Raw genomic sequence first — 26,244 nt, 5'->3', positions numbered from 1 at the left:
AAAAACAAAAAGCGTTCCTATGGTGCATTAACCTTATTTACTTATCCTTGCAAACACAATATATTGCACTTACATTTAAAAAGTAGTTACAGCGCGTGTTAGAGGCAGCCCACGATCTGTTCTCCTTTCCTCGGTCTGGCCAGGACCTGGGATAGCTGCAGCTGATTCCGCGTTGTTGTGTGGTGGAACTGGTCACCAACTCGTCACGCTGGTTGCCTTTCTGTGTGTCACTACCGGTTTCAACCGGTTTCAATAATTAATATTTAAGTTGGAGATACAACCAAAGAAAGTAAAAGCTGAGATAAAATTAGGTGTAAGGGTAGCGTAAAAATTGTGTATCGCACTTTATGAGCACTTCATGAGCAATGCACAAGACCTTCAACCAAATGGAAATGTCACTGTTCAAGAAATAACTGAAATACCAAGGCCAGGAATAAATGAATAATGGGAGTTTATTTACAAAGGCAATGAATATAAGTGAAGAAACAAAGCCAGCAATGTACATTAACCTCTTGCACAGCAATATAAATAAATGCAACAATATCCAGGAATGAATACAAAATAATAATCCTGCAGGCAAGTGTATTCAGAAGGCAAGGCATACACTTGCATCTGAAGTATATATAATTAGATCTGCCTGCATAAGGAGTAATGCATAGCAACCCAGTGTATATGTTATGGACAGAAGTTTAATCAAACACTTAAAAAATTGCCAAGCAATGAACCATAGTTAGCATATGGAGAGGGTACAGCATGCAGGAGGTCGACAGCTGTTTCTCACTCACTCAATGGAGTGCTTCATCAGGACACTGAGCCCCCCAATAGCTACCCCTTAAATAGTGTACTCACTGATAGTGATTGTAAATACTTGGGCATGCGGGACGCCAGAAGCACACAGCCATCCCATCTGTTCTCACAATCTGCGCTCCAACAGCAGGAAACAGGAAATAGTCGCTAGTCACGGTGACCAATCAGGTTGCCAGTGGAGTCATCCAAATAGGATGACATGAAGTACATTGCACAACACTCTAGGGCTCCCCCGATCACTCTAGCCATGACAGTTTTAGATCCTTCCACTGCACTCAGTCTATCACAGCCCGAGAGGACCAAAAATAATCAGTCCAATCAGGGCTGAGACGGCCGTTGCTGCGGCAACAGGACGCCAGCCAGAAATCAATAAAACACTGGTCAAAAACCCAAGAAAAAAAGGGGCTTATCAAATAAAATTATAGAGAATATCCCAAACCAAATATATTGTCTGCCCATAATCAAAAATTTACAAGTGCAACCATGTTATTTGTAGTTACCTACTGGTCTCTGCCTCTCTAACCAGTTCTGTGTCCGATGGCTTACAAATTCACTATGTGAAAGATGATCTTTTAAATTGGGTACCTTTTTATAAGAAATAATGATAAAAAAAAGGTTGCTGTCTTAATGCAGCCAATGTCTGAAATGAGTGGATTGCTGGTGGCTTAGTTCTTCTCCTATGGCACTGGCTACTCCCCCTACCCCCCTCCTATTGACTTCTGGCAGCCGGGGACACACACAATGCACCCAGTGTCGTTCATCATGGAAGGAAAGCAGGGATTTGTGCTGTTCATTCCTGCAGAGCGGGTGCTGGTAGAAACAATGTCTGCAGCATTCCCGCTCTGCTTTCCTACCACAATGAAGGACTCTGGGTGCATTGCATGTGTCTCTGGCTGCCAGAAGGCAATAGGAGGGGCAGGGGAAGGAGCCAGAACCAGGGAGAGGAAGGGAGCCACCAGGAATCAATTCATTTTAGACATTGGGCGCAGTGAGATGGCCACTTCTAGTTTTGACTGGCCAAAACCCGAAGTGGCCAGACATATATATATATATATATATATATATGTATATATGTATATATATATATGTATATATGTATATATATATATATATATATATATATACAAATACATATATATATATATAAATACATATATATATATATATATATATATATATATATATATATATAAATACAGAGGGTGCTGCAGCACACAACAGGAAAACAGTGACAGGGGCTCTTAGTTACGCTTCAACGCGTTTAAGCTCACCAACTGCGCCAAAGTGTCCCCGATCCGGTGAGTCCCACCCCAGCCAGGCAAAAATGCCAGTCTTTATCAGTGTTCTAGTGGGAACCATGCCAAAAGCCCAGGGGTCAGCCAAATGGGAGAAATGAAATTAAATGTTTAAATTAAATGTTTTTAATTTCATTTCTCCCATTTGGCTGACCCCTGGGCTTTTGGCATGGTTCCCAGTATAACGCTGATAAAGACTGGCATTTTTGCCTGGTTGGGGTGGGACTCACCGGATCGGGGACACTTTGGCGCAGTTGGTCAGCTTAAACGCATTGAAGCGTAACCAAGAGCCCCTGTCACTGTTTTCCTGTTGTGTGCTGCAGCACCCTCTGTATTTATATATTTCTTATGGAGATTGGGGTTCTCCAGTGCTGCGTGCATGCTTTGCATAGTATTGCATAAAGTTTGGTTTGTGCTGCTCATCCCTTGGCTTATATATATATATATATATATATATATATATATATATATATATATATACACACAATTGTGTGCACACAGACTATGGAACCTGGTTAGTATATTCAAGAGATATTTACATATATATACACAAAGTAATTTGCAGGACACAAGGAACAGGCAAATGGTTAGTCATACAGGCAAGTTATAAACCAGGATATCAACCATACAATGTAGTCACTCTGGCAAAGACTCATGTAGGAGTAAGCAGTTGGTCATACACAGGAAGGCAACAAAAATACAAGGCAGCAAGGAACAGAGTACAAGGGCCGATAACTCAGATTAGGAAGGCCAGAACACTCATATGATGAACTAGCACTGGATTAGTGCTCAGGCTTGGTTTATATCCTTGTGCTGAGAGACCAGGTGACCATTCAGATCTCCTCCCAACAGTCTGTAGCGTAATACAAGTTCTGGAGGAGTGAGCCCTCTGCTGGCAGGCAGAGAAAAGACAAGATTCAAAGCAAAGTTCATTAGGACATCTTTTGATGAAGAGAGGAAGTCCAAGCACATTAGTACATTCACAGGAACGTCACCAGCAGAAACAGAACATTACATTAGGTAAGGATAGGAGGGGCTGAATGATAAAAAAACCAGGAGATTGTTGGCAAATTATTTCCCTCCTAGTGTTACCCCCTGTACATTCACATCTGACCTTACCAAATGAAGGAAGGGCTCCAGCGTCAGGATGTAGATGAGTGGAGACAGGGGACAAGATGTGTTCCATTTTTCAGTAAGATGGGCTCTGACAAGGTGTTGTTGACTTGCGCTCTCGCAGATGGATTTGCCTTTACCAGCTCTATCTAAGACCTCATTGTCATGCCCAGTCCCAGATTGGATATATCTGCAGACATGTAAGCCCAGGTGACCCTGTCAAGGGCCTTCTTGGTGTCTGTAGACAGAAACATACCCTCAATGGAACTATAATTACCTTGGTGGTGTTATCCCATGCCTCACGCCCCATCACAAATCCCACTTGGTCTTTATTCGCTTTGTCAGCAACCATCTTCTGCAGGTGCATGACCAATATTCTTGCTAATATTTTCACATCTAAGGTCAGCAAGGATATTGGCCAGTAGCTCTGACCAAGACTTGGGTCCTTGCCACTTTTAGATAGCACTGTGATGTGATCCTTAAGCAACTGTTGAGAGGGAGCAATGCCAGAAGGGATCGCATTAAATGCCTCAAGGAAGGCTGGAGCCAGAGCAGCAGCATAGAGTACTGAGAGGTTAGGTCATCTGGGCCTCAACATTTATCCAGTTTTTGGCCTTTAACAGCAGCAAGGAGCTCTGGAAAAGAAATGTCTTCATCCAATTCCTCAGCAAGGTCTGGGGTGATTGTGGAGAAGCCAAAGTCCGACAAGAAATTGGATATGTCAGCCCTCCTACTCTCAGGGTTGGGAGATATAGCTGAGCTAGAGTTCAAATTATAGAGCTGAGAGTAATATTGTTGGTAGGCGCTGGCTATATCTTTGAAAGTGTGACGCAGTTTCCCTTCAGAATTTTTAACCTACAGAACTAGTCTGTCTTTTCCTAAGCAATATAGCCAAAAGTGTGCCAGACTTGTTCCCAAATTCATAAAATAACTTGGTTTGTATCATAAATTTTCATTTGCATTCACTTTGTAGGTGGTATAAGAGCTTCTTCTCCCAGAGAGTGCAGTTTCTGTAACATGGCCTGTACTAGAGAGTAGAGACATCTTATGCTGCTGCTCCAATTTTTGAATCTTAGATATAAGAAACTCATACCTAGTCAGTCTTTTTTGGGGGACCTCGCAAGTTGAGAAGTACACCCCTAATGACCACCTTGTGGGCTTCCCACACGGTTAGAACATTGCAGAAGAGCATAGAAACCCCAGGAGCACAATAAATAAAACTCCATCTTTTTAATTAATTTTCTTAAAAATAGATGCACAGTTAGACCAGAAACCTCATCAATAGTGTTTTCTCTAAAATAATTGTGCAAAGCCTCAGAGATTTCCCTCCAAGCTGAGTCATCTGTGAGCAACTGAGGGTTCAATCTCCAATGGTTCTGTTTGCTCCGAGTAGCTGGGAAAGCCAATTGGAGAAAAACAGAAGCATGATCTGAGATATCCCACATTCTGAACATGACAGGAGCCTCTTACCTGTGTGTCTTATCATGGGCTTTACAAAAGTCTGAACATGGATACATGTGTTCATGAAGGTTTCCATTCGGAGTATAACATTTCCCAACCTCTGAACATTAATACAGTCTGTCACCTATGTGAGTCTTTTGGTGTCTATGAAAGTTTCCTCTGTCATAGAAATCTCTCCCGCACTCTGAATATGAAAAAAGATGCTCCCTTCGCTGTCTATAAGGGTTTCCATTCCGATTTTAAAACATTTCCCACACTCTGAACATGAACAAGGCTTCTTACATGTAAGTTTTACGTGTCTCTGAAGGCTCTTTCTATCATGAAAAGTTTTCCAACATTCTGAACATGACAGAGGCATCTTATCCATGTGTCTTATCATGTGCTTTACAAAAGTTTGAACATGAATAGGGTCTGTCACCTGTGTAAGCTTTTTGGTGTCTATGAAACTTTCCTCTATCATAGAAATCATTTCCGAGCTCTGAACTTGAAAAAGGACACTCCCCAGTGTGTATTCTCCCATGTCCATGAAGGTTTCCATTCTGAGTAAAACATTTCCCACACTCTGAACATGAATACAGTCTGTGACCTGTGTGAGTTTTTTGGTGTCTATGAAAGTTTCCTCTATCATAGAAATCTTTCCCCGCACTTTGAACTTCAAAAGGCCGCTCCCCAGAGTGCATTCTCATGTGCCCATGAAGGATTCCATTCTGAGTAAATAATTTCCCACACACTGAACATGAACAAGGCTTCTCACCTGTGTGAGTTTTTAGATGTGTCTGAAGGCTATATCATGTAAAGTTTTCCCACATTCTGAACATGACAGAGTCCTCTTACCTGTGTGTCTTATCAGGTGGATGCAGATGAGCTTCTTGTCTCTAGGCCTTCTCAAAGGACTAGAGGACATGATCTGCACATGGAGAAAAAACACTTTAGCCATTTACTTAGGAAAGGGTTCTTTACAGTAAGAGTGATTAAGATGTGGAACGCATTGCCACAGGAAGTAGTTATGCCAAATTCTAAATCTGCATTTAAAGGGGACTTAGATGCTTTTCTTCCATTGAAAGACATCCATGGCTACAATTACTAGGTAATGCACAGTGGTGTTGATCCTAGGATTTTATCTGATTGTCATCTGGAGTCGGGAAGGAAATTTTTTTTTTCATTTTTGGGCTAATTGGACCATGCCTTGTAAGGGTTTTTCACCTTCCTCTGGATCAACAGGGATATGTGAGGGAGCAGGCTGGTGTTGTACTTTGTTTTCTGGTTGAACTCAATAGACGTATGTTTTTTTCAACCCAAATAACTATTTATGTGCTTTACAAAACTTTGAACATGAATATGATCTGTTACCTGTTTGAGTCTTTTGGTGTTGATGAAAGTTGCCTTTGTCATAGAATACTTTCCCAAACTCTGTGTCTATGAAAGTTTCATTGATTGTAGAAATCTTTCCCACATTCTGAACATAAAAAATGCTGCTCTCCAGTGTGTATTCTCATGTCTCTATCAAGGTTTCCTTTCTAAGTAAAACATTTCCAACCCTCTGAACATAAATATAGCTTCTCACCTATGTGAGGTTTTTTAGGTGTCTCTGAAGGCTCTTTCTATCATGAAAAGTGTTCCCACATTCCGAACATGACAGAGGCCTCTTACCTGTTTGTCTTATCATGTACCTTACAAAAGTTTGAACATGAATATGGTCTATCACCTGTGTGAGTTTTTTCGTGTCTATGAAAGTTTCCTCTGTCATAGAAAACTTTCCAGCACTCTGAACATTAAAAATGCCACTCCCCAGTGTGTATTCTCATGTGTCTACTAAGATTTCCATTCTGGTTAAACATTTCCCACCCTCTGAACATGAATAAGGTTTCTCATGTGTGCGCGTTTTTTTAGGTGTCTCTAAAGGCTCTTTCTATCATGATCAGTTTTCCCACATTCTAAATGACAGAGGCCTCTTTCCTCTGTGTCTTATCATGTCCTTTACAAAAGTTTGAACATGAATATGATCTGACACCTGTGTGAGTCTCTTGGTGTTTATGAATGTTTCCTCTATCATTAAAATCGTTCCCGCCCTCTGAACATAAAAAAGGCTGCTCCCCAGTGTATTCTCATGTATCTAGTAAGGTTTCCATTATAAGTAAATCATTTCTCACCCTCTGAACATGAATAAGGCTTCTCACCTGTGTGAGTTTTTTTTAGGTGTCTCAGAGGGCTCTTTCTATCATGAAATGTTTTCCCACATTCTGAACGACAGAGGCCTCTTACCTCTATGTCTCTTCATGTGCTTTACAAAAGTCTGGACATGAATATGATCTGAGACCTGTGTGAGTCTCTTCCTCTTTCACACTCATGCCCCAGTGTGTATTCTCACGTGTCTTTTAAGGTTTCCATTCTGAGTAAAACATTTCCCACCCTCAGAAAGAGCCTTCAGAGAAAACTAAAAAAAAACTCACACAGGTGAGAAATCTTATTCATGTTCTATCATGAAATGTTTTCCCACATTCTGAACGACAGAGGCCTCTTACCTCTATGTCTCATCATGTGCTTTACAAAAGTCTGACCATGAATACAGTCTGTAAACTTTGTGAATTTCTTGGTGTCTACGAAATATTCATCTGTTGTAGAAATCTTTCCCGCACTATGAACATGAAAAAGGCTGCTTCTCAGGGTGTATTCTCATGTGTCTAGTAAGGTTTCCATTCTAAATAAAACATTTCCCACTCTGAACATGAATACAGTTTCTCAACTGTGTGAGTGTTTTAGATGTTTCTGAAGGCTCTTTCTGTCATGAAACGTTTTTCCACATTCTGAACATGACAGAAGCCTCTTACCTGTGTGTCTTATCATGTGCGTTACTAAAGTCTGAACATTAATACAATCTATCACCTGTGTGAGTCTTTTGGTTTCTATGAAAGTTTCCTCTGTCATAGAAATCATTCCCCCACTCCGAACTTTAAAAAGGCCGCTCCCCAGTGTGTATTCTCACATGTCTATTAAGGTTTCCATTCTGAGTAAATCATTTCCCACCCTCTGAACATGAATAAGGCTTCTCACCTGTGTGAGATTTTAGGTGTCTCTGAAGGCTCTTTCTATCAAGAAAATTTTCTCACCTTCTGAACATGACAGAAGCCTCTTACCTGTGTGTCTTATTATGTGCTTTACAAAAGTCTGAACATGAATACGGTCTGTCACCTGTGTCCATTTTTTGGTGTCTATAAAGTTTCCTCTGTCATAGAAAACTTTCCCACACTCTGAACATGAAAAAGGCCGCTTCCCATTGTGTATTCTCATGTGTCTAGTAAGGTTTCCATTCTAAACAAAACCATTTCCCACCCTCTGAACATGAATAAAGTTTCTCACCTGTGAGTTTTTTAGGTGTCTCTGAAGGCTCTTTCTATCATGAAAGGTTTTCCCACATTCTGAACATGACAAAAGCCTCTTACCTGTTACCTGTGTAAAGTCTGGACATGAATACGGTCTGTCACCTTTGTGAGTTTCTTGGTGTCTACGAAAGTTTCATCTGTTGTAGAAATCTTTCCCGCACTCTGAACATGAAAAAAGCTGCTTCCCAGTGTGTATTCTCACGTGTCCATGAAGGTTTCCGTTCCGAGTAAATAATTTCCCATACTCTGAACTTGAGTAAGGCTTCTCACCTGTGTGAGTTTCTAGGTGTCTCTGAAGGCTCTTTCTATCATGTTAAGTTTTCCTACATTCTGAACATGACAGAAGCCTCTTACCCGTGTGTCTTATCATGTGCTTTACAAAAGTCTGAACATTAATACGATCTATCACCTGTGTGAGTCTGTTGTTGTCTATGAAAGTTTCCTCTGTCATAGAAAACTCACTTGCACTCTGAACATGAAAAAGACCATGCCCCAGTGTATATTCTCACGTGTAAATTAAGGTTTCCATTCTGAGTAAAACATTTCCCACCCTCTGAACATAAATAAGGTTTCTTAACTGTATGAGTTTTTCAGGTGTCTCTGAAGGCTCCTTCTATTATGAAACGTTCTCCCACATTCTGAATGACAGAGGCCTCTTACCTCTATGTCTCATCATGTGCTTTACAAAAGTCTGACCATGAATACAGTCTGTAAACTTTGTGAATTTCTTGGTGTCTACAAAATATTCATCTGTTGTAGAAATCTTTCCCGCACTCTGAACATGGAAAAGGCCGCTCCTCAGGGTGTATTCTCTTGTGTCTAGTAAGGTTTCTATTCTAAATAAAAAAATTTCCCACACTCTGAACATGAATACAGTTTCTCAACTGTGTGAGTGTTTTAGGTGTTTCTGAAGGCTCTTTCTATCATGAAACGCTTTTCCACATTCTGAACATGACAGAAGCCTCTTACCTGTGTGTCTTATCATGTGCGTTACTAAAGTCTGAACATTAATACAATCTATCACCTGTGTAAGTCTTTTGGTGTCTACGAAAGTTTCCTCTGCATAGAAAACTTTCCCACACTCTGAACATGAAAAAGGCCGCACAGCAGTGTATATTGTGACGTGTAAATTAAGGTTTCCGTTCTGCGTAAAACATTTCTCACCATCTGAACATGAATAAGGTTTCTTACCTGTATGAGGTTTTTTTAGGTGTCTCTGAAGGCTCTTTGTATCATGAAACGTTCTCCCACATTCTGAATGACAGAGGCCTCTTACCTCTGTGTCTTATCATGTGCTTTACAAATGTCTGACCATGAATACAATCTGTAAACTGTGTGATGAAATATTCATCTGTTGTAGAAATCTTTCCTGCACTCTGAACATGAAAAAGGCTGCTCCTCAGGGTGTATTCTCATGTGTCTAGTAAGGTTTCATTTCTAAATAAAACATTTCCCACACTCTGAACATGAATACTGTTTCTCAACTGTGTGAGTTTTTTAGGTGTCTCTGAAGGCTCTATCATGAAAAGTTTTCCCACATTCTGAACAAGACAAAAGCCTTTTACCTGTGTGTCTTATCATGTGCGTTACTAAAGTCTGGACATGAATATGGTCTGTCACCTGTGTGAGTTTTTTGGTATCTATGAAAGTTTTCTCTGTCATAGAAATCTTTCCCGCACTCTGAACATGAAAAAGTCTCCTCCCCAGAGTGTATATTTTCATTTGTCTGATGAGGATTCCATGCTGAGTAAAACATTTCCCACACTCTGAAAATGAATACAGCTTCTCACCTGTGTGAGTTTTCTTAGTTGTATCTGAAGGCTCTTTCTATCATGAAAAGTTTTTCCCCATTCTGAATGACAAAGGCCTCTTACCTCTGTGTCTTATCATGTGCTTTACAAAAGTTTGAACTTGAATATGATCTGTCACCTGTGTGAGTCTCTTTGTGTTTATGAATGTTTCCTTTGTCAAAAAAATCTTTCCCGCACTCTGAACATGAAAAAGGCTGCTCCCCAGTGTATATTCTCACAAATCTTTTAAGGTTTTCCATTCTCAGTAAAACATTTCCCACCTTCTGAATATGAATAAGGCGTCTTGCCTGTGTGGGTTTTTAGGTGTCTCTGAAGGTTCTTTATATCATGTAAAGTTTTCCCACATTCTGAACATGACAGAAGCCTCTTACCTGTGTGTCTTATCATGTGCATTACTAAAGTCTGAACATTAATACGATATGTCACCTGTGTGAGTTTTTTGGTGTCTATGAAAGTTTCCTCTGTCATAGAAATCTTTCCCGCACTCTGAACATGAAAACGTCTCCTCCCCAGAGTGTATTTTCATGTGTCTGATAAGGTTTCCTTTTTGAGTAAAATGTTTCCCGTACTCTGAACATGAGTACAGCTTCTCACCTGTGTGAGTTGGTTTAGGTGTCTCTGAGTGATCATTCTATCATGAAATGCTTCCCCACATTCTGAACATGACAGAGGCCTCTTACCTCTGTGTCTTATTATGTGCTTTACAAAAGTGTGAACATGAATATAATCTGACACCTGTGTGAATCTCTTGGTGTTTATGAATGTTTCCTCTGTCAAAAAAATCTTTCCCGCACTCTGAACATGAAAAAATGCCTTTACCCAGTGTGTATTCTCATGTGTCTACTAAGGTTTCCATTCTGAGTAAATCATTTCCCACCCTCTGAACATGAATCAGGTTTCTCACCTGTGTGAGATTTTAGGTGTCTCTGAAGGCTCTTTCTATCAAGAAAAGTTTTCTCCAGTGGTGCTCATCTGAGCTAGGATATCCGAGGTACTCGAATATCTTAGCTCTTTTTTCACTATTCGAGCTCGAATACCAAACTCGAATAGTATTAGCTATCCGGGCTATGCTATCCGAGCGCACTCGGATAGCAAGCAGATATCCGGAGATATCCTAGCTATCCGAGCTCGGATAGCGTCACGAGCTCGGATAGCGTTACGTCTGACGTCACCTCGAGTCCTCACAAGCGAATCAGAGGGCTCCCAGCCCTCTGACTGCAGCCCCCCTCTATAAATAGCGGATGCCATCTTGCCTCACTCGTCCTGCTTGCGACTTACTGACTAACTGTACTGAGAGACTGCTCCAGTGCGTTTTGTCTGTGTGCAAGTGCATTTATATTGTTCTAAACCAAGCGTTTTTACACTCCAACACTTGATATTCAACTGTATTGCTTTGTATTGTAGATTTATGTATTTTAGGCAGTTTAGTTTGTGTGATTAGGGACTAGGGAGGGAGACTGTCACTGCTGCAGCTGCAGCCAGCAGCTAGGCCCTGTGCCTAGGCAAGGCAGCCTGCCCTGCTCTATGTTCTAGTCTCTAGTTACCTGTGCTCTCACCTGTCCTACTCTACTGTACTACTACTTCTGTGTTAGATAGATTTGTACTATTTTGTAATTAGCAAGGCCCAGCTTTACTGCTATACCTGTCCTGTATCTGCTCTCTGTAATCTAGTCACACCTGTTCTATTATTTAGCTAGATTTTTCTATTGTTTAGTTAGTAGTACTGTAGTGTACTCTAGTATGTGTATAGGGACCGTCCGTCACCGCGTTACCTAGGGTCTTTGTGTGCGCAGTGCACGTCTGCGCTGTCCGCACCCTCTCATTAGTGCTACACCCGTCCTATTTTCTTCTATTACTTCTATTGTGTATTTGCTGACTTGTACTGTAGTCTGTGTATAGGGACACCGTCAGTCAGCGTCAGCTAGGGTCTATGTGTGCGCACTCTCTCGTTAGTGCTACACCGATCTCTGCTGTAGAGTCAACTCACACACTCACCACCACCACCAGTCCCACCCCATTAAAGTACCCCACTTGTCCCACCCACCTTTACATACATAAGTTTTTTTTTTCATATGTATAATATTAAAAATATACAATGTCTGGCACTGGCAGCCGCGGTTTGGGCAGGGGCAGCAAGGGCAGCGTGGGCATCGCCAAGAGAGAAGGTCGTGGGCATGGCAGCCGCGCCACCACCACCACCATGCGCAGTTCTGCGTCTGCACCAGTGGCTATTCCGCCATTAGCCACTGGCTGTGGACGCCTTGGCCGCCCAACAGCTGGGAGTCTTGCTGTAGAGACACAGCAGCAGCGTGTGGCGCAGATGTTCCTCCCACCGCCAGGTCGTAGCCGTCCTATTGAGGAGAAGGACGCTGATACTGTGGTGGAACTGATGGTGGATGAGCAGGCCACCATTAGCTCTGGAACCGAGTCCTCCACCCCCGCCACCACTCCTGTTCGCAAGAGCAGCAGCAGCCGACCAGCACTGCCTGGGGAGGAGGAGTGCAGTTCTCCAGCCCCAGCGGGCGACACCAGCACCCTGTCACTCAGCACCTTCTTATCCCCAAGCACAGCGGGGTTATGGAGTGCTGTTGCGGCAGAATTGGAGGAGGAAGGAATGCTCATGGGCACTTTGGGGGATGATGCTTTGGACAGTCAGACAGTGGTGACTGTCCATCCGCCCATGCATGCAGAAGGGGAGTTTGTGGGATCCCAGCAGGACATGTTTGCGGAGGGGGAGGATGATGATGACAGGGTGAAGGACAAAGACTGGGTGCCAGGTCCTGGGAGTGGGGATGTCATCAGCTCTGAGGAGGAGGAGGATGATGCATCTGTGGGCCTTGCTAGAAGGATCAGCATCGCAGGCATGGGCAGGATCACAAGTGGGCGTGGTATGCAGGCCACACAGCGTGCTGATCCGGAGACGAGTTCTGCCAGTGCCACCACCAGCCGCACCAAGAACCCCCCCCCCCCCCCCCAACCACCACAGGGAGACCAGCGGCAGCAGCACCTTCCAGCAGAGGGGGAAACTTTACCTCCCCAATATGGAATTTTTTTCACCCTGCCATATGTGGTGTGCAAGTATGCCACCTGCAACCAGTACCGCAAGCAGCTCAGCAGAGGGAAGGAGCCCTCTGCGTTTGGCACCACCTCTCTGGTCAACCATCTTGCAGGGAAACACTTTCATGAGCATGAGGAGTTCGTGAAGTTGAAGGAAGCTGGCAGTGGCAGTGGCAGACCCGCCACCACTGCGAAGCTGTCGGCAGCAGCCACCCGCCCTCCTCCACCTCCTCCAGCAGCACCAGCAGGAGTACGTCAGCAACGCACTGCTCCTCCTCCCTCTGCAACTCCTGCCACCGACACTGAGGCCTGTTCTGGCAGCCAGTCCTCAGTGGCCTCTTCTGCTCCCTCCAGTGATTCCCGTGCCAGCAAAAGGCGTCGCCAGACCCTGCTCAGCGACACCTTCCAGGGGGTGGTCAGGGTTCTGCCTCCCAGCAGCCGTCGCGTGCATCAGCTGAACGGCTTGCTGGCATGGGCCATGTGCTCCCAACTCCTGCCTTATTCCCTTGTGCAGGAGGGGAGCGACATGCATGCCAATCCCCAGCCGACATTTTTTCGCATGCATGGCCATCCCTGCACTTCACCGCTCTGTGATGGCCAATGTCGGGAGAGGGCTGGAGCATGCGGTGGGTCAACGGGTCCACGTCACCATGGACTCGTGGAGCAGCTGGTTTGGGACAGGCCGCTATCTGTCCTTCACCGCGCATTGGGTCAGCTTGGTGGAAGGGGGTGAGGATGGGGGAGCAGCATCGGGCACTGTCAGAGCAGCAGCAACGCAGTGGGTGGTGCCACCATGCAGGGTCAGCAGAATTGCAGCAGGTTCCTCTGATCCGCTGTCATCCTCCGGCACACCAGCCCAAACCCCCCGCCTCAGCAGCAGCGTGAAGCCCCGCCACTGCCAAGCGCTGCTGGAATTGGTCAGCCTGGGGAAGACCAAACTGACGGCGAACCATGTCCTGGCCAAACTCCGAGAGCAGGAGAGGAACTGGCTGACCCCCAGAGGCCTCAGTCGGAGAGGTGGTGTCCGACAATGGGGCAAACCTGGTTGCTGCAATCAGCAGGGGAGACCTGACCCACATCCCCTGCCTGACACACGTCCTGAACCTGGTAGTCCAAAAGTTCGTGCGGACCTACCAGGGGATGGACCGACTCCTTGAGGCGGCAAGGAAGGTTGTGCGTCATTTCCGGCTCTCGCCTGCAGCCATAGCGAGCCTGGAAGAGGTGCAGAAGGAGCTGCACCTGCCACAGCACCGGCTCATGATCGATGTTCCAACTTGCTGGAACTCCACCCTGGCGGTGTTGGAGCGTCTGGTTGAACAGAGGCAGGCTGTCAACCAGTACCTTGCACGAGCAACAGTTGCCTCCATCATTGCAACTGGGCGTGCCGCCACCAACCTCCCGTCCATCATCTCCACGGAGGACTGGGGGCACATGCAGCAGGTGTGCTCAGTCCTGGCACCCTTCCTGCAGGCCACCAACATGGTAAGCAGGGACCATGCAATGGTGTGCGAGTGTGTGCTGGACAGGGCCCTGTATGCACTGCTGGAAGAGGGAGCGGCAGCCTTGGACTAGCAGGAGCTGCAGGAAGCTTCACAGGCCACCTCTGAGGAGGAGGGCTTGGAGTTGGTGGAGGTCCCTGACCTTGCTGCTGATGAGGGGGAGCAGCAGAGCACAGCTGGAGTGGTGCGGGGGTGGAGAGAGGATGAGGTGGAGGAGGCAGAGGAAGAGGACAGCACTGTCGGCTCTGGGGCTGCCGATGATGTGCCAGCAGACATGGCCAGACTCTTCCCAATGGAAGCGCACATGCTGAGGTGCCTGCGCAAGGACCCAAGGGTGATCCAGATGAAGCAGAGGGAGGACATCTGGATCTGCATGATGCTGGACCCACGTCTGAAGGGGAAGCTCAGCCAGTTCCTGCCTGCAGGAAGAGACTGTGCGCAACAAATGAGGGATTTGCAGCTGTCCCTTGTTGAGCGCTTGGAGGAAGCCTTCCCTCAGACATCCACCCCCACAGTCCAGCCAGCACAGAGGCAGCAGCAGGTGCCTGCATCCACCAGCAGCAAGCGCATGCGCACCACAGACCTGCTGTCTCTGACCCAAGAGCTCTACATGAGTGTAGAGCTGCCAAGGACTAGAGAGGAGGTGCCTGCAGCAGCATCCTTCTCCAGTCACAGGCAGCGCTTGACCCGCATGGTGGCTGACTACATGGGGTCCTTCAGAGGGCTTGACAGCGTGGCCCCTGTTGATCCCATGGAGTATTGGGTCAAGCACCTGCCGATCTGGAGTGAGCTTGCGCAGTACGCCCTGGAAGTGCTCTCCTGCCCCCCTTCCAGCATAATGTCAGAGCGTTGCTTCAGTGCAGCCGGTGGAGTCGTCACTGAGAAGCGATCTCGTCTGTCTCACAAGTCTGTGGATAGACTGATGTTTCTCAAAATGAACCAGGCTTGGGTGGAAGGCAAATTCCTGGCCCGTGTTGTGGGCGAGAGGGTGACATGAAGTGGCGCACACACACATTACACCTGCTGCTGCTGTATTTCTTCCTGCTGTCTGTGTCTCCACTGCCAGGGAACACATTACAAGGTGCTGCTGCCCATGCGCCACCAGCTATTACGCTCAAAAATAGCTGCCTGCCCTGCATTATTTATTTTGAAAAAAATTTTTTTAATTAATTTAGAGGTGTCCGGGTTGAAAACTGTGCTGTCCCAATTGTGTATTGGACACAATGTGGGCTTCACGACCGCTGTCTGGAACCTCATGCTGTGTATTTACGGCCCTGGAACCACCGCTAGGAACCAGGGCCTATTATGTCTCACTGCCTGCCCTCCTGCCTGCTGCCAGTCTGCCACACACTCTACCTCCTCACGCTGCCTGCTGCTGTATTTCCTCCTGCTGTCTGTGTCTCCACTGCCAGGGAACACATTACAAGGTGCTGCTGCCCATGCGCCACCAGCTATTATGCTCAAAAATAGCTGCCTGCCCTGCATTATTTATTTTGAAAAACAAAATAAAAAAATTTGTAATTAATTTAGAGGTGTCCGGGTTGAAAACTGTGCTGTCCCAATTGTGTATTGGACACAATGTGGGCTTCACGACCGCTGTCTGGAACCTCATGCTGTGTATTTACGGCCCTGGAACCACCGCTAGGAACCAGGGCCTATTATGTCAGTCACATCACAGATCACACTGGCTGACACACACTACTCCTCCTCCTGTAGCTGCATTGAGCTTCTGCTGTCTGTGTGCTGCTACCACTGCCAGGGAGAACAGAAGAAGAACTATTTTCTGCTGCCACCTGCCCACCCACTCTCCTACCGGCAGCTATTACCACACTACAATAGCTGCAAGCCTACAACTACTTCCTCCTCCTGCTGATGTCTGTGTTTTACCACCACCAGGGTACACAGAAAAAGGCGCTGTGGCTTGCAATGTGCCACTACCTACCTATTATGCCATCAACACAAATATATAACTATGGTGTTATTAAAATAACATATTTCCACAAATGAAGTAAAAAAAATATTACAAAAGAAAGGAAAACCAAGACACATAATATAATGATAGAGAAGAAGAAGAACTAGAAGAAGAACTAGAAGAAGAACAAGAAGAACAACAAGAAGAACAAGAACAAGAAGAAGAACAAGAAAAACAACAACAAGAAGAACAAGAAGAACAAGAAGAAGAACAAGAAGAAGAAGAAGAACAAGAAGAAGAACAAGAAGAAGAACAAGAAGAACAAGAAGAAGAAGAAGAAGAAGAAGAAGAACAAGAACAATAACAAGAACAAGAAGATATAGAAGAAGAAGACGAACAGGATATGGAAGAAGATATGGAAGAAGAAGACGAACAGGATATGGAAGAAGATATGGAAGAAGAAGAAGAAGAAGATATGGAAGAAGAAGAAGAAGATTTAGAAGAAGAAGCTTTAGAAGAAGAAGAAGAAGAAGATATGGAAGAAGAAGATATGGAAGAAGAAGACATGGAAGAAGAAGAAGAAGACATGGAAGAACAAGAAGAAGACATGGAAGAAGAAGAAGACATGGAAGAAGAAGACATGGAAGAAGAAGAAGAAGACATGGAAGAAGAAGAAGAAGACATGGAAGAAGAAGAATAAGACATGGAAGAAGAAGAAGAAGAAGAAGAAGATATGGAAGAAGAAGAAGAAGATATGGAAGAAGAAGAAGAAGAAGATATGGAAGAAGAAGAAGAAGAAGATGATATGGAAGAAGAAGAAGAAGATGATATGGAAGAAGAAGAAGAAGATATAGAAGAAGAAGAAGAAGAAGATATAGAAGAAGAAGAAGAAGATGAAGATGAAGAAGAAGAAGAAGAAGATGATATGGAAGAAGAAGAAGAAGATGATATGGAAGAAGAAGAAGAAGATATAGAAGAAGAAGATGAAGATGAAGATGAAGAAGAAGAAGAAATAGAAGAAGAAGAAGATATAGAAGAAGAAGAAGATATAGAAGAAGAAGATGATATAGAAGAAGAAGATGATATAGAAGAAGAAGAAGATATAGAAGAAGATATAGAAGAAGAAGAAGATATAGAAGAAGATATAGAAGAAGAAGAAGATATAGAAGAAGAAGAAGATATAGAAGAAGAAGATGATATAGAAGAAGAAGATGATATAGAAGAAGATATAGAAGAAGAAGAAGATATAGAAGAAGATATAGAAGAAGAAGAAGATATAGAAGAAGAAGAAGATATAGAAGAAGAAGAAGATATAGAAGAAGAAGAAGAAGAAGAAGAAGAAGAAGAAGAAGAAGAAGAAGAAGAAGAAGAAGAAGAAGAAGAAGAAGAAGAAGAAGAAGAAGATGATGAAGATGAAGAAGAAGAAGAAGAAGAAGAAGAAGAAGAAGAAGAAGAAGAAGAAGAAGAAGAAGATGATATGGAAGAAGAAAAAGAAGATGATATGGAAGAAGAAGATATGGAATAAGAAGATATGGAAGAAGATAAGACATTTTTTTTTGCGCTAAGCTATCCTTTTAACAGGCCATACACTCGGTATCCTTTAAGCAGGCCATACACTCATTGATTCCTCTCATTGATATACGGCCCGATCAACCAACCCATTAAGCGAATTTCGACCAAAATCGCTCAATTGGGTCAATCAATCTAGGTGAAAAATGTAGGTTAGCAGACAGGGAGCGCGTTGCTAGCGGCGTTTTAGTTGGCGACTGACGAGCGTACTTTTACCTGTCCACCGCACAGCCCAGTCTATGCTTCTCCCCAGCGTCATCTTCACTTCAGTATCCCCAGGTGCCTGTGTGGCATAATACAGTGGATAGACACCAGGGGCCTGTAGTGGTCATAGTGCCCCTAATGCAGCCATAGGCAAACTACGGCCTGCGGGCCGGATACAGCTTGCAGGCGCTATGGAGCCATCCTGTTAAAAGAGGGCCAGATTCTGTTCCTCTCCCTTTCTCCCTCCAACAGTGCAGAGCACGTACAAGAAATCCAACTCACGCTATCACACTCCCAAGGGGAGATCTCCATGGTAACGGTGGTATCATGCGAACTGTCATTACATAGTGTGTCACATGACGCCGCTGTTGCCATGGAGATCACCACTGGAGAGTGTGATACTGCGAGTTATACCCAATCCTTTCCTGCCATTCTTCAGTTTGAAGGAGGAGAGAGCGAGCAAGCTACAGTCGAGAGGAATGTGGCCCGATCCTTAAAAAGTTTGCCCACCCCTGCTCTAGCGTCTGTCCTCTGCATTATATCCCACATGCGCCCAGGGAAACATAAGTGAAGAAGACTGAGCAGCCACCGGGAAGAAGCAAAGACTGAGAACACACGGCGGAGAGGTGAGAACTGCAGGGTGGACACTGGGACCCAGCAAGCACAGATATTCAAAGATTTCATGCTGAAATAGATAAAAAAATCTGTGTGCAAGCAATCGAACAGATAGAGCCTATCTCTGATCAGAGAAGGTTTTATCTGCTGGCCATATCGACCAATGTATGGCCACCTTTACTATAAAATCTCACTAGCAGAATGCCAATATCATTCTTCACAGAATGAAGGTCACTGGAACAGCAATATTTATATACACTGCTGTGCTAGATAATATGTGCCTCACTGACTATATCGGAAATTTGAAAGACACAATCCCTTAATCCTTTAGACTATAAGGGCTTATTTCCACTATCGATGTGGATGCAAAGCGATCGCCTTGCATCCCCCGCAGGTTCTTCCGGTTGTCGTCCGTACAACTGGATGCAGTGTCATGCGGCTTCCTGGCAGCGGCTATGGGGAATTGGATGCGTGCTGCGTAAAACTGCAGCACACTATCCATAAATTCCCCAGCATTTCATCGCGCTGGATCACGTAGGTCAATTCGCGTTAATGGAAACTACTCCATTGACGTGAATTGGTTTCTTTACGTTGCAGTGCGGTTTCCACATAGCAACATGTGAAGTGGAAAGGGCCCCAAGCCCTTTTGGCCAGGGCTATCTCTCTCTCTTGTCTCACAATGCTGTGTAATGTGTGTGCATACCTCCCACCCCTGTGTAAGAATCTGTACTTCATTTGTTCATTGTATCACATCACAGGTAATCAATCCACCATTATCTGGTATTGTTAACTGTATTGTTTATACCTTGTACAGTGCCATGAAATATGCTGGTGCAATAGTTATCGATAATAATAACAATACATCTTGTTTAGAATTCATAAGTCTGTGGCACATGTAAAGTGATTTATGATCATCTGCAGCGAACCAAGTGGAAAACTAGGGAAATATTAATGTGCTAGCCAAATACATATCTTCTATTTTGCTCTGTTACAAATGTCTATTTACCATTAGTACTACATATTTAATTCATTCAGGCTTGCTTTAACTTTTCAGGGTGAGAAGAGGCCTATTTAGGCATTTTTGGTGGATAATAAGTGGGGATTTCTGTCAGAGGCATTTTCAAATAACTCGCAATAACTGATATATGTTAGGAAATGCTTTGTTGATTTTTTTTATCATTTTAAGAAAAACAAATCTAACTTCAATTTTAGCTCTATAGTTCTCTATAGTGAACTACACAGCAGTAACTTCTCACTTGTCCATAAAACAGCAAATGATGTCCAAACAAATATCACAATTTCGTATGCAATATTTATTTTTTTCTGATTTATTATTCATCATAAAGTAGATTTTTTTTGTACTAATCCATAAAACAACATCACTATACACTGCCTTAAAGGAAACCTGAGATGGGATTAATCGGTGTATTTATACTTACCTGGGGTTACCTGGGGCTTCCTACAGGCACATGAGGTGCGTGATAGCATCCCTGCTATCCTCTCCATTCACTTGATATGCCCCCCCCCCCCCCCCTCCGGTAATATGGCCTCCCTTCATCAGTACTGTGTTGGCGCAGGAGAGTGCTGCATGGTGAGGAAGCGCATGACTAGCTGCGACTGGTCAGCTTACCGGGGGCAGGGGGGATTATATCAAGTGAAGGGAGCGGCCAGAGAGGAAGACAAGGGAACCCACACATCTCATGGGGCTGGAGGAAGCCTGAGGCAGCTGTTTAGTGATGAAGCACAGCAGGCTATTAAATAGCATGGGACACCTGTACTGATGCTAGATTTTCACTTAAATCTTTACAAACAATTGCCTTAAATGATTACCATTTACAATTTATATAGCACCAGACATCTTCTGCAGCACTGTACAGAGTATATTGTCACTTAACTGTCCCTCACAGGGGCTCACAATCTAATCCCTACCATAGTCATATGTCCATGTATGTATTGTGTAGTGTATGTATTGTAGTTTAGGGCCAATTCAAGGGGAAGCTAATTAACTTATCTGTATGTTTTTGGATGTGAGAGGAAACTGGAGTGCCCGGAGGAAACCTACTCAGATGCAGGGAGAACATACAAACTCTGTGCAGATAATGCCCTGGCTGGGATTAGAACCGGGGACCCAGCAATGCAAGGCGAGATTGCCAACCAGTACGCTACTGTGCTGATTAACATCTACCACCTGCATGTAGATTTTAACTGCTTGCCGACCGTGTCACGCCGACAGGCTTGGCAGCAGCCCGAGAACCGCCTAACGCCGATCGGCGTAAAGTCCTGGGGCTTCATTTTGCAGGAGATCGCGTGCGCATCTCCGCTTGGTAGGCGGAGCTCCTGAAGCCTATGACAGCCGATTACAGTGATTGGCTGGAGGAGGGAGGGAGGGCTTACAAAAAAATATATAAATAAAAGGGAAATATTTATTTAAAAAATAATCACAAAAATATTTATTACAAAAAAAAAACCATTGGGGGAGCCCACTTGTTGCTGCTGCGTACAGGCACACTAGCAGTTTACTGCTCGGCCTCTCTGAAAGCTGCCTGAGCGGAAAGCCACTAAAGGCAATCGTCATTGTTTTGGTTAGTTCAGGGGTGCCAGTGCTGGATCGCCTCTGTTATGCTGGGTACACATGATGCGATTTCCCGCTCGATCCGCAGGATCGATTATTTCTGACATGTTCGATTGGGTTTCGATCGATACAGCCACCGATTTTGCATGTTAAGTGTGCAAAAACAACGGCTGTATCAATCAAAACCCGATTGAACATGTCAGAAATAATCGATCCCGTGGATAGAACGAGAAATTGCATCGTGTGTACCCAGCATAAAGTAGGATGGGGAAGCCTCATTAGGATCCAGTGACTTCCTGCTTCCAATGTAAGTATCTGTTTTTTAAATGACAGATTCTCTTTTATGTAAACTGTCTCTAGTAGACAGATGTTTATAAAACAAAACACTCAGATTATGAAGTCGCTCTCTGTAGATCAGAATATAGGGGCAACACCCCTCCATCAAGGGTGGACAGCTTGCAGTAGTGGACAGATGGGGAGTTCAGTGGTTACCTTTGAGTTCCGGATCCATGCTATCTTCTCATCCTCATCCAGAATGATTCTTGCTCAGTCTGCATTCTACCTAAAAGAAAATGAAAAGATTTGAAAGTGAATTTCCAGTTTAATATAACAATACATAACGTCTTCTAACAGTAAATGTGACTGTCACTGCAAACTTGAATATATTATGCCTGGAAAGCAAATCTATAGACAGGTTCTCATTAGAGCACATGAAAAAGCATACATTTGATGCAGTGAGTGCAGGGTATTGGTCCAAATGTTTCCCAATACCTGAATGGTCGAATACATGTACATGAGCCCTTTGTAGCCTTCGGAAGCACTTCATGTTACCTGAAAAAGGGCGGCTCCACACTACGCATGCGCCAGCGCGCACACTTGCATATGCACTGTACAAAGCCACCCGCCTTCAGAAAGCAGTTGGGACACAAGTACTTTCAAAGCCTTCCGAGGCAGCAATATAAGCGGGGGTGACAGGGTTGGAACGAGGTGTCCCATATGAACTCCCCCCCCCCCCCCCGAATACACAAAGCTAAAAGAAAAAAAACTTTTAATTACCTGTGGCTGCTTCCAGCCCTTTGCAGCTCTGTGCCCTTGCTTTTATTACGTGAACCTCCAAGTCAGCCGCAGAGCTCCTCTGGAAGCTGGGCAGTCGCGGGCTACTGCACATGCACAGCCCCGGGCCCGCACGCCTCCTGATCGCCTGCGCAGTAGTAATGTTTACGTGCATGAGAGCACATCAGGTACATACAGCTGACAGAAGGGCACTGTAGCTGACCAAAGGTCACAGAATGAGGCAAGGGCACAGAAAGACTACAGGGAAAAGTTAAATTGCTGTTTTATTTTTGTGTTTAGGTTTTCTTTAAGCAAAGTTGAACTGATTAGGAAACCAATCTACCGGTAAGTGCCTAATCACTCAAATCAGAACATCCAAGTAATATATTATTCAATTAACGCAAATCAGTTACAAGGTTAAAACGACAACCAATACAACTAAAGAACACCAATTATGCACTGGTCAAAGGGTAGGATATACTGGCACCAAGTGAATAGTCAACTACAGATCCAAAGTATAAAGAAGTGGGTTGAATTGTGATGACAAGATGCCTGGGTGACCAAAATGGCAGGTCTGGTGGACAGTTACAGGTACATAGTAGACAGTACCTACCAAAAGTGATCCAAAAAAAGAAGAGGAAGTGCCAGTAAAGTGGCTGCATGGTAAGGCCCTGTTCACATCATTAAATGCGGATGGCCGTGCGTTCGGAACGCAATGCATACGGATGCACGCCATTTGCATGTATTGTGTGGCTTATGTCAGCCGCACGTTTTGGGAAAAAATGCTTGCAGCATGCGTTTGCGGACCGCACTGGTCTGGAACGCATGCAGTGTGAACATCACACAGTGCAGTCTATGCACTTTCTGATGTAGTGCATGTCTGCCTCCTGCACGCGTTGCCGAAATCCGGACGTCAACGTGTGCAGTGTGAACGGGGCCTAATGGGTGCCCAAGACTCACTGGCAGGCATAGGGAGCAAAGGATGGCAATTCTGACCCAACCATAGAAGAGTACTGTGGTATTAAATTGCTGTAGAACTTAAAGAGAACCCGAGGTGAGAGGGATATGGAGGCTGACATATTTCCTTTTAAATAATGCACATTGCCTGACTGCTCTGCTGACCCTCTGCCTCTAGTACTTTAAGCCATAGACCCCGAAGAAGCACGCAGATCAGGTGTCTGACAAATCTGACAATATTAGCTGCATGCTTGTTTCAGGGGTGTGATTTAGACCATAGTGACCAGGAAAATCAGCAGGACTGTGAGGCTAGGTTCACAATGGGACGTTGTGTTGTGATAAGGGGTTAAAGTTTTAACATCACACCTTAACGCTGCGTTGCCGTCTCATACAATACAGCATACATGCTAAGAAAAGTACCGTATTATTTGGACTAGAAGACGCATCTAAAAAATTAAACCTGGTGCCTTTCCCCCCAAAGCTGTCCAGCACTGCCCAGCTAAACTAACCCCAGCTGCCCACTAGCTACACTACACAACCTACACTAAGCTGCTCTGTCCCCACAACCTACAGTAACCTACACTGTCACCACAACAAAGCTGCACTGTCCCCACAACCTACACTAAGCTGCACTGTCCCCACAACCTACACTAAGCTGCAGTCCCCACAACCTACACTAAGCTGCACTGTCCCTACAACCTACACTAAGCTGCACTGTCCCTACAACCTACACTAAGCTGCACTGTCCCCACAACCTACACTAAGCTGCACTGTCCCCACAACCTAAACTAAGCTGCACTGCCCCCACAACCTACACTAAGCTGCACTGTCCCCACAACCTACACTAAGCTGCACTGTCCCCACAACCTACACTAAGCTGCACTGTCCCCACAACCTACCGTTACCTACACTAACCCCACAACCTACACTAAGCTGCACTGTCCCTACAACCTACACTAAGCTGCACTGTCCCCACAACCTACACTAAGCAGCACTGTCCCCACAACCTACACTAAACTGTAATGTTCCCACAACCTACAATAAGCTGCACTGTCCCAACAACCTACACTAAGCTGCACTGTCCCTACATCCTACACTAAGCTGCACTGTCCCTACAGCCTACACTAAGCTGCACTGTCCCTACAGCCTACACTAAGCTGCACTGTCCCTATAACATACACTAAGCTGCTCTGTCCCCACAACCTACAGTAACCTACACTGTCACCACAACAAAGCTGCACTGTCCCCACAACCTACACTAAGCTGCACTGTCCCCACAACCTACACTAAGCTGCACTGTCCCCACAACCTACACTAAGCTGCACTGTCCCCACAACCTACACTAAGCTGCACTGTCCCCACAACCTACAGTAACCTACACTGACCCCACAACCTACACTAAGCTGCACTGTCCCCACAACCTACAGTAACCTACACTGACCCCACAACCTACACTAAGCTGCACTGTCCCCATAACCTACACTAAGCTACACTGTCCCCACAACCTACACTAAAGCTGCACTGTCCCCACAACCTACACTAAGCTGAACTGTCCCCACAACCTACACCAAGCTGCACTGTCCACATAACCTACACTAAGCTACACTGTCCCCACCACCTACACTAAAGCTGCACTGTCCCCACAACCTACACTAAGCTGAACTGTCCCCACAACCTACACTAAGCTGCACTGTCCACATAACCTACACTAAGCTACACAGTCCCCACAACCTACTTTTTTCTCACAACATGAACTGTCTTCCAACATGTAATACAGAATACTTGCCGGGGACATCGGTCCAGGTGTCTCACCTACGGTGGTGAACTGCGGTAGAGCCGAGACTGCAGGAGCCACATGGACAGAGTGAGCGGTTGAGAAGCAGCTAAGCAAGATGATCGGCGCGCGGTTCAGGAGTAATAATGGTGGAGCCGCTGTTGGAGTTTCTGCAGGAACCGCCCATTAGGACGATTGGTGCGCGGATGCAGAGGAGTGACAGCGGTGGAGCAGAGCCGCTCCACGTGGGCATCCCGAATAGAGCAAGCGGGTGAGAGGCAGCCCAACAGGTAGAGTTGGTGAGTTGAGCCACTACAGGAGCCACATGGTGAGAGCGTGAGCCATCCATGTCATGCTGGATGCACAGAAGCAGGATGCAGGACTTTGAGCCCGCAGCTGGAATAGGTGAGGGCTTCCGCACTGTCCTGCACCTGCCCGTGGGGGACACCTGCCTGACTACATACAGACTATAAGACGCAGGGGCTCCCCCCCCACACACACTTTTAGGGGAGAAAAAGTGGATCTTATAGTCTGAAAAATACTGTATGCTTCCCTGTATCTGTTAAAGTCAGTGTTAAGAAGTCCCGTACTGCAGCAGCACATTACCATAATGCAACAACTTTAACGGCGCACTGTGAAAATGCAGTGCGGTATCTTGCATTATATGACTATATAAACGCAGAAAAACAACGTTCCTCTGTGAAACTAGCCTCAGGCAACTGGCACTGTTTAAAAGGAAATAAATATGGCTGCTTCTATATCCCTCACATCTCGGGTTCCCTTTAAAGTATTGAAGTAAACCTGAGGGGTAAAATAAGATTTCTAATTACCTGGGGCTACCTCCAGCTCCTGTTTGTCAGCTCTCAATGTCCTTCTGGTCTGATCCGCTGTACTTCTGTGAAGTTTGTGATCCACCTGGGTTGCAGGTCACTGGGCATGTGCTGTTCCAGGCCATGCACTTCCTCCATCAGGAGCATTCTGCATATCAGAACAAACAAACATTGGCTGGCCTTTAGCACTCCGTGACAATGATGGTCCATCAGGACCAAGACATAGTTATGTCTGCTGCAATCCATTCAGAGAAGCATCTGGCTACACTACAAATCACTGGTATTCCAAGTAACAGTCACAAAGATTTCAAAATGGTCCGGTACATCAGCACACC

At 45.0% G+C, this 26,244-nt stretch overlaps 1 protein-coding gene and 1 long non-coding RNA gene across 2 annotated transcripts; both read right to left on the bottom strand.

The window, feature by feature from the left end:
- Window positions 1-4,938: 4,938 nt before the first annotated feature.
- Window positions 4,939-26,039, bottom strand: LOC137521129 (uncharacterized). The gene is made up of 3 exons (XR_011022050.1): window positions 25,910-26,039; window positions 21,788-21,857; window positions 4,939-5,583 (listed from the first exon to the last, which is right to left on the bottom strand). It is a non-coding gene; the product is annotated as an uncharacterized lncRNA (long non-coding RNA).
- Window positions 8,515-18,420, bottom strand: LOC137521270 (streptococcal hemagglutinin-like). Its single transcript, XM_068240288.1, has 4 exons — window positions 18,391-18,420; window positions 16,730-17,901; window positions 8,717-8,892; window positions 8,515-8,609 (listed from the first exon to the last, which is right to left on the bottom strand). The coding sequence occupies exons 1-4, from the start codon at window positions 18,418-18,420 to the stop codon at window positions 8,515-8,517; spliced, it is 1,473 nt and encodes a 490-aa protein (XP_068096389.1).
- Window positions 26,040-26,244: the final 205 nt, after the last annotated feature.

The sequence above is a fragment of the Hyperolius riggenbachi genome, chromosome 6, assembly GCF_040937935.1.
Source record: "Hyperolius riggenbachi isolate aHypRig1 chromosome 6, aHypRig1.pri, whole genome shotgun sequence".
NCBI classification, from domain to species: domain Eukaryota; kingdom Metazoa; phylum Chordata; class Amphibia; order Anura; family Hyperoliidae; genus Hyperolius; species Hyperolius riggenbachi.
Note: the sequence above shows the minus strand (reverse complement) of the source record. Positions and strands in the feature narration are given on the sequence as shown.

Coding starts and splice junctions, on each gene's coding strand:
- LOC137521270 (XM_068240288.1), bottom strand. CDS start 18,420: ATGGAGATCTCCCCTTGGGAGTGTGATAGC. Junction 17,902..18,390: donor CCCCTTGGGAGTGTGATAGC/GTGAGTTGGATT, acceptor TTAAAAGGATAG/CTTAGCGCAAAAAAAAATGT. Junction 8,610..8,716: donor GCACATGATGAGACATAGAG/GTAAGAGGCCTC, acceptor ATTTATGTTCAG/AGGGTGGGAAATGTTTTACT.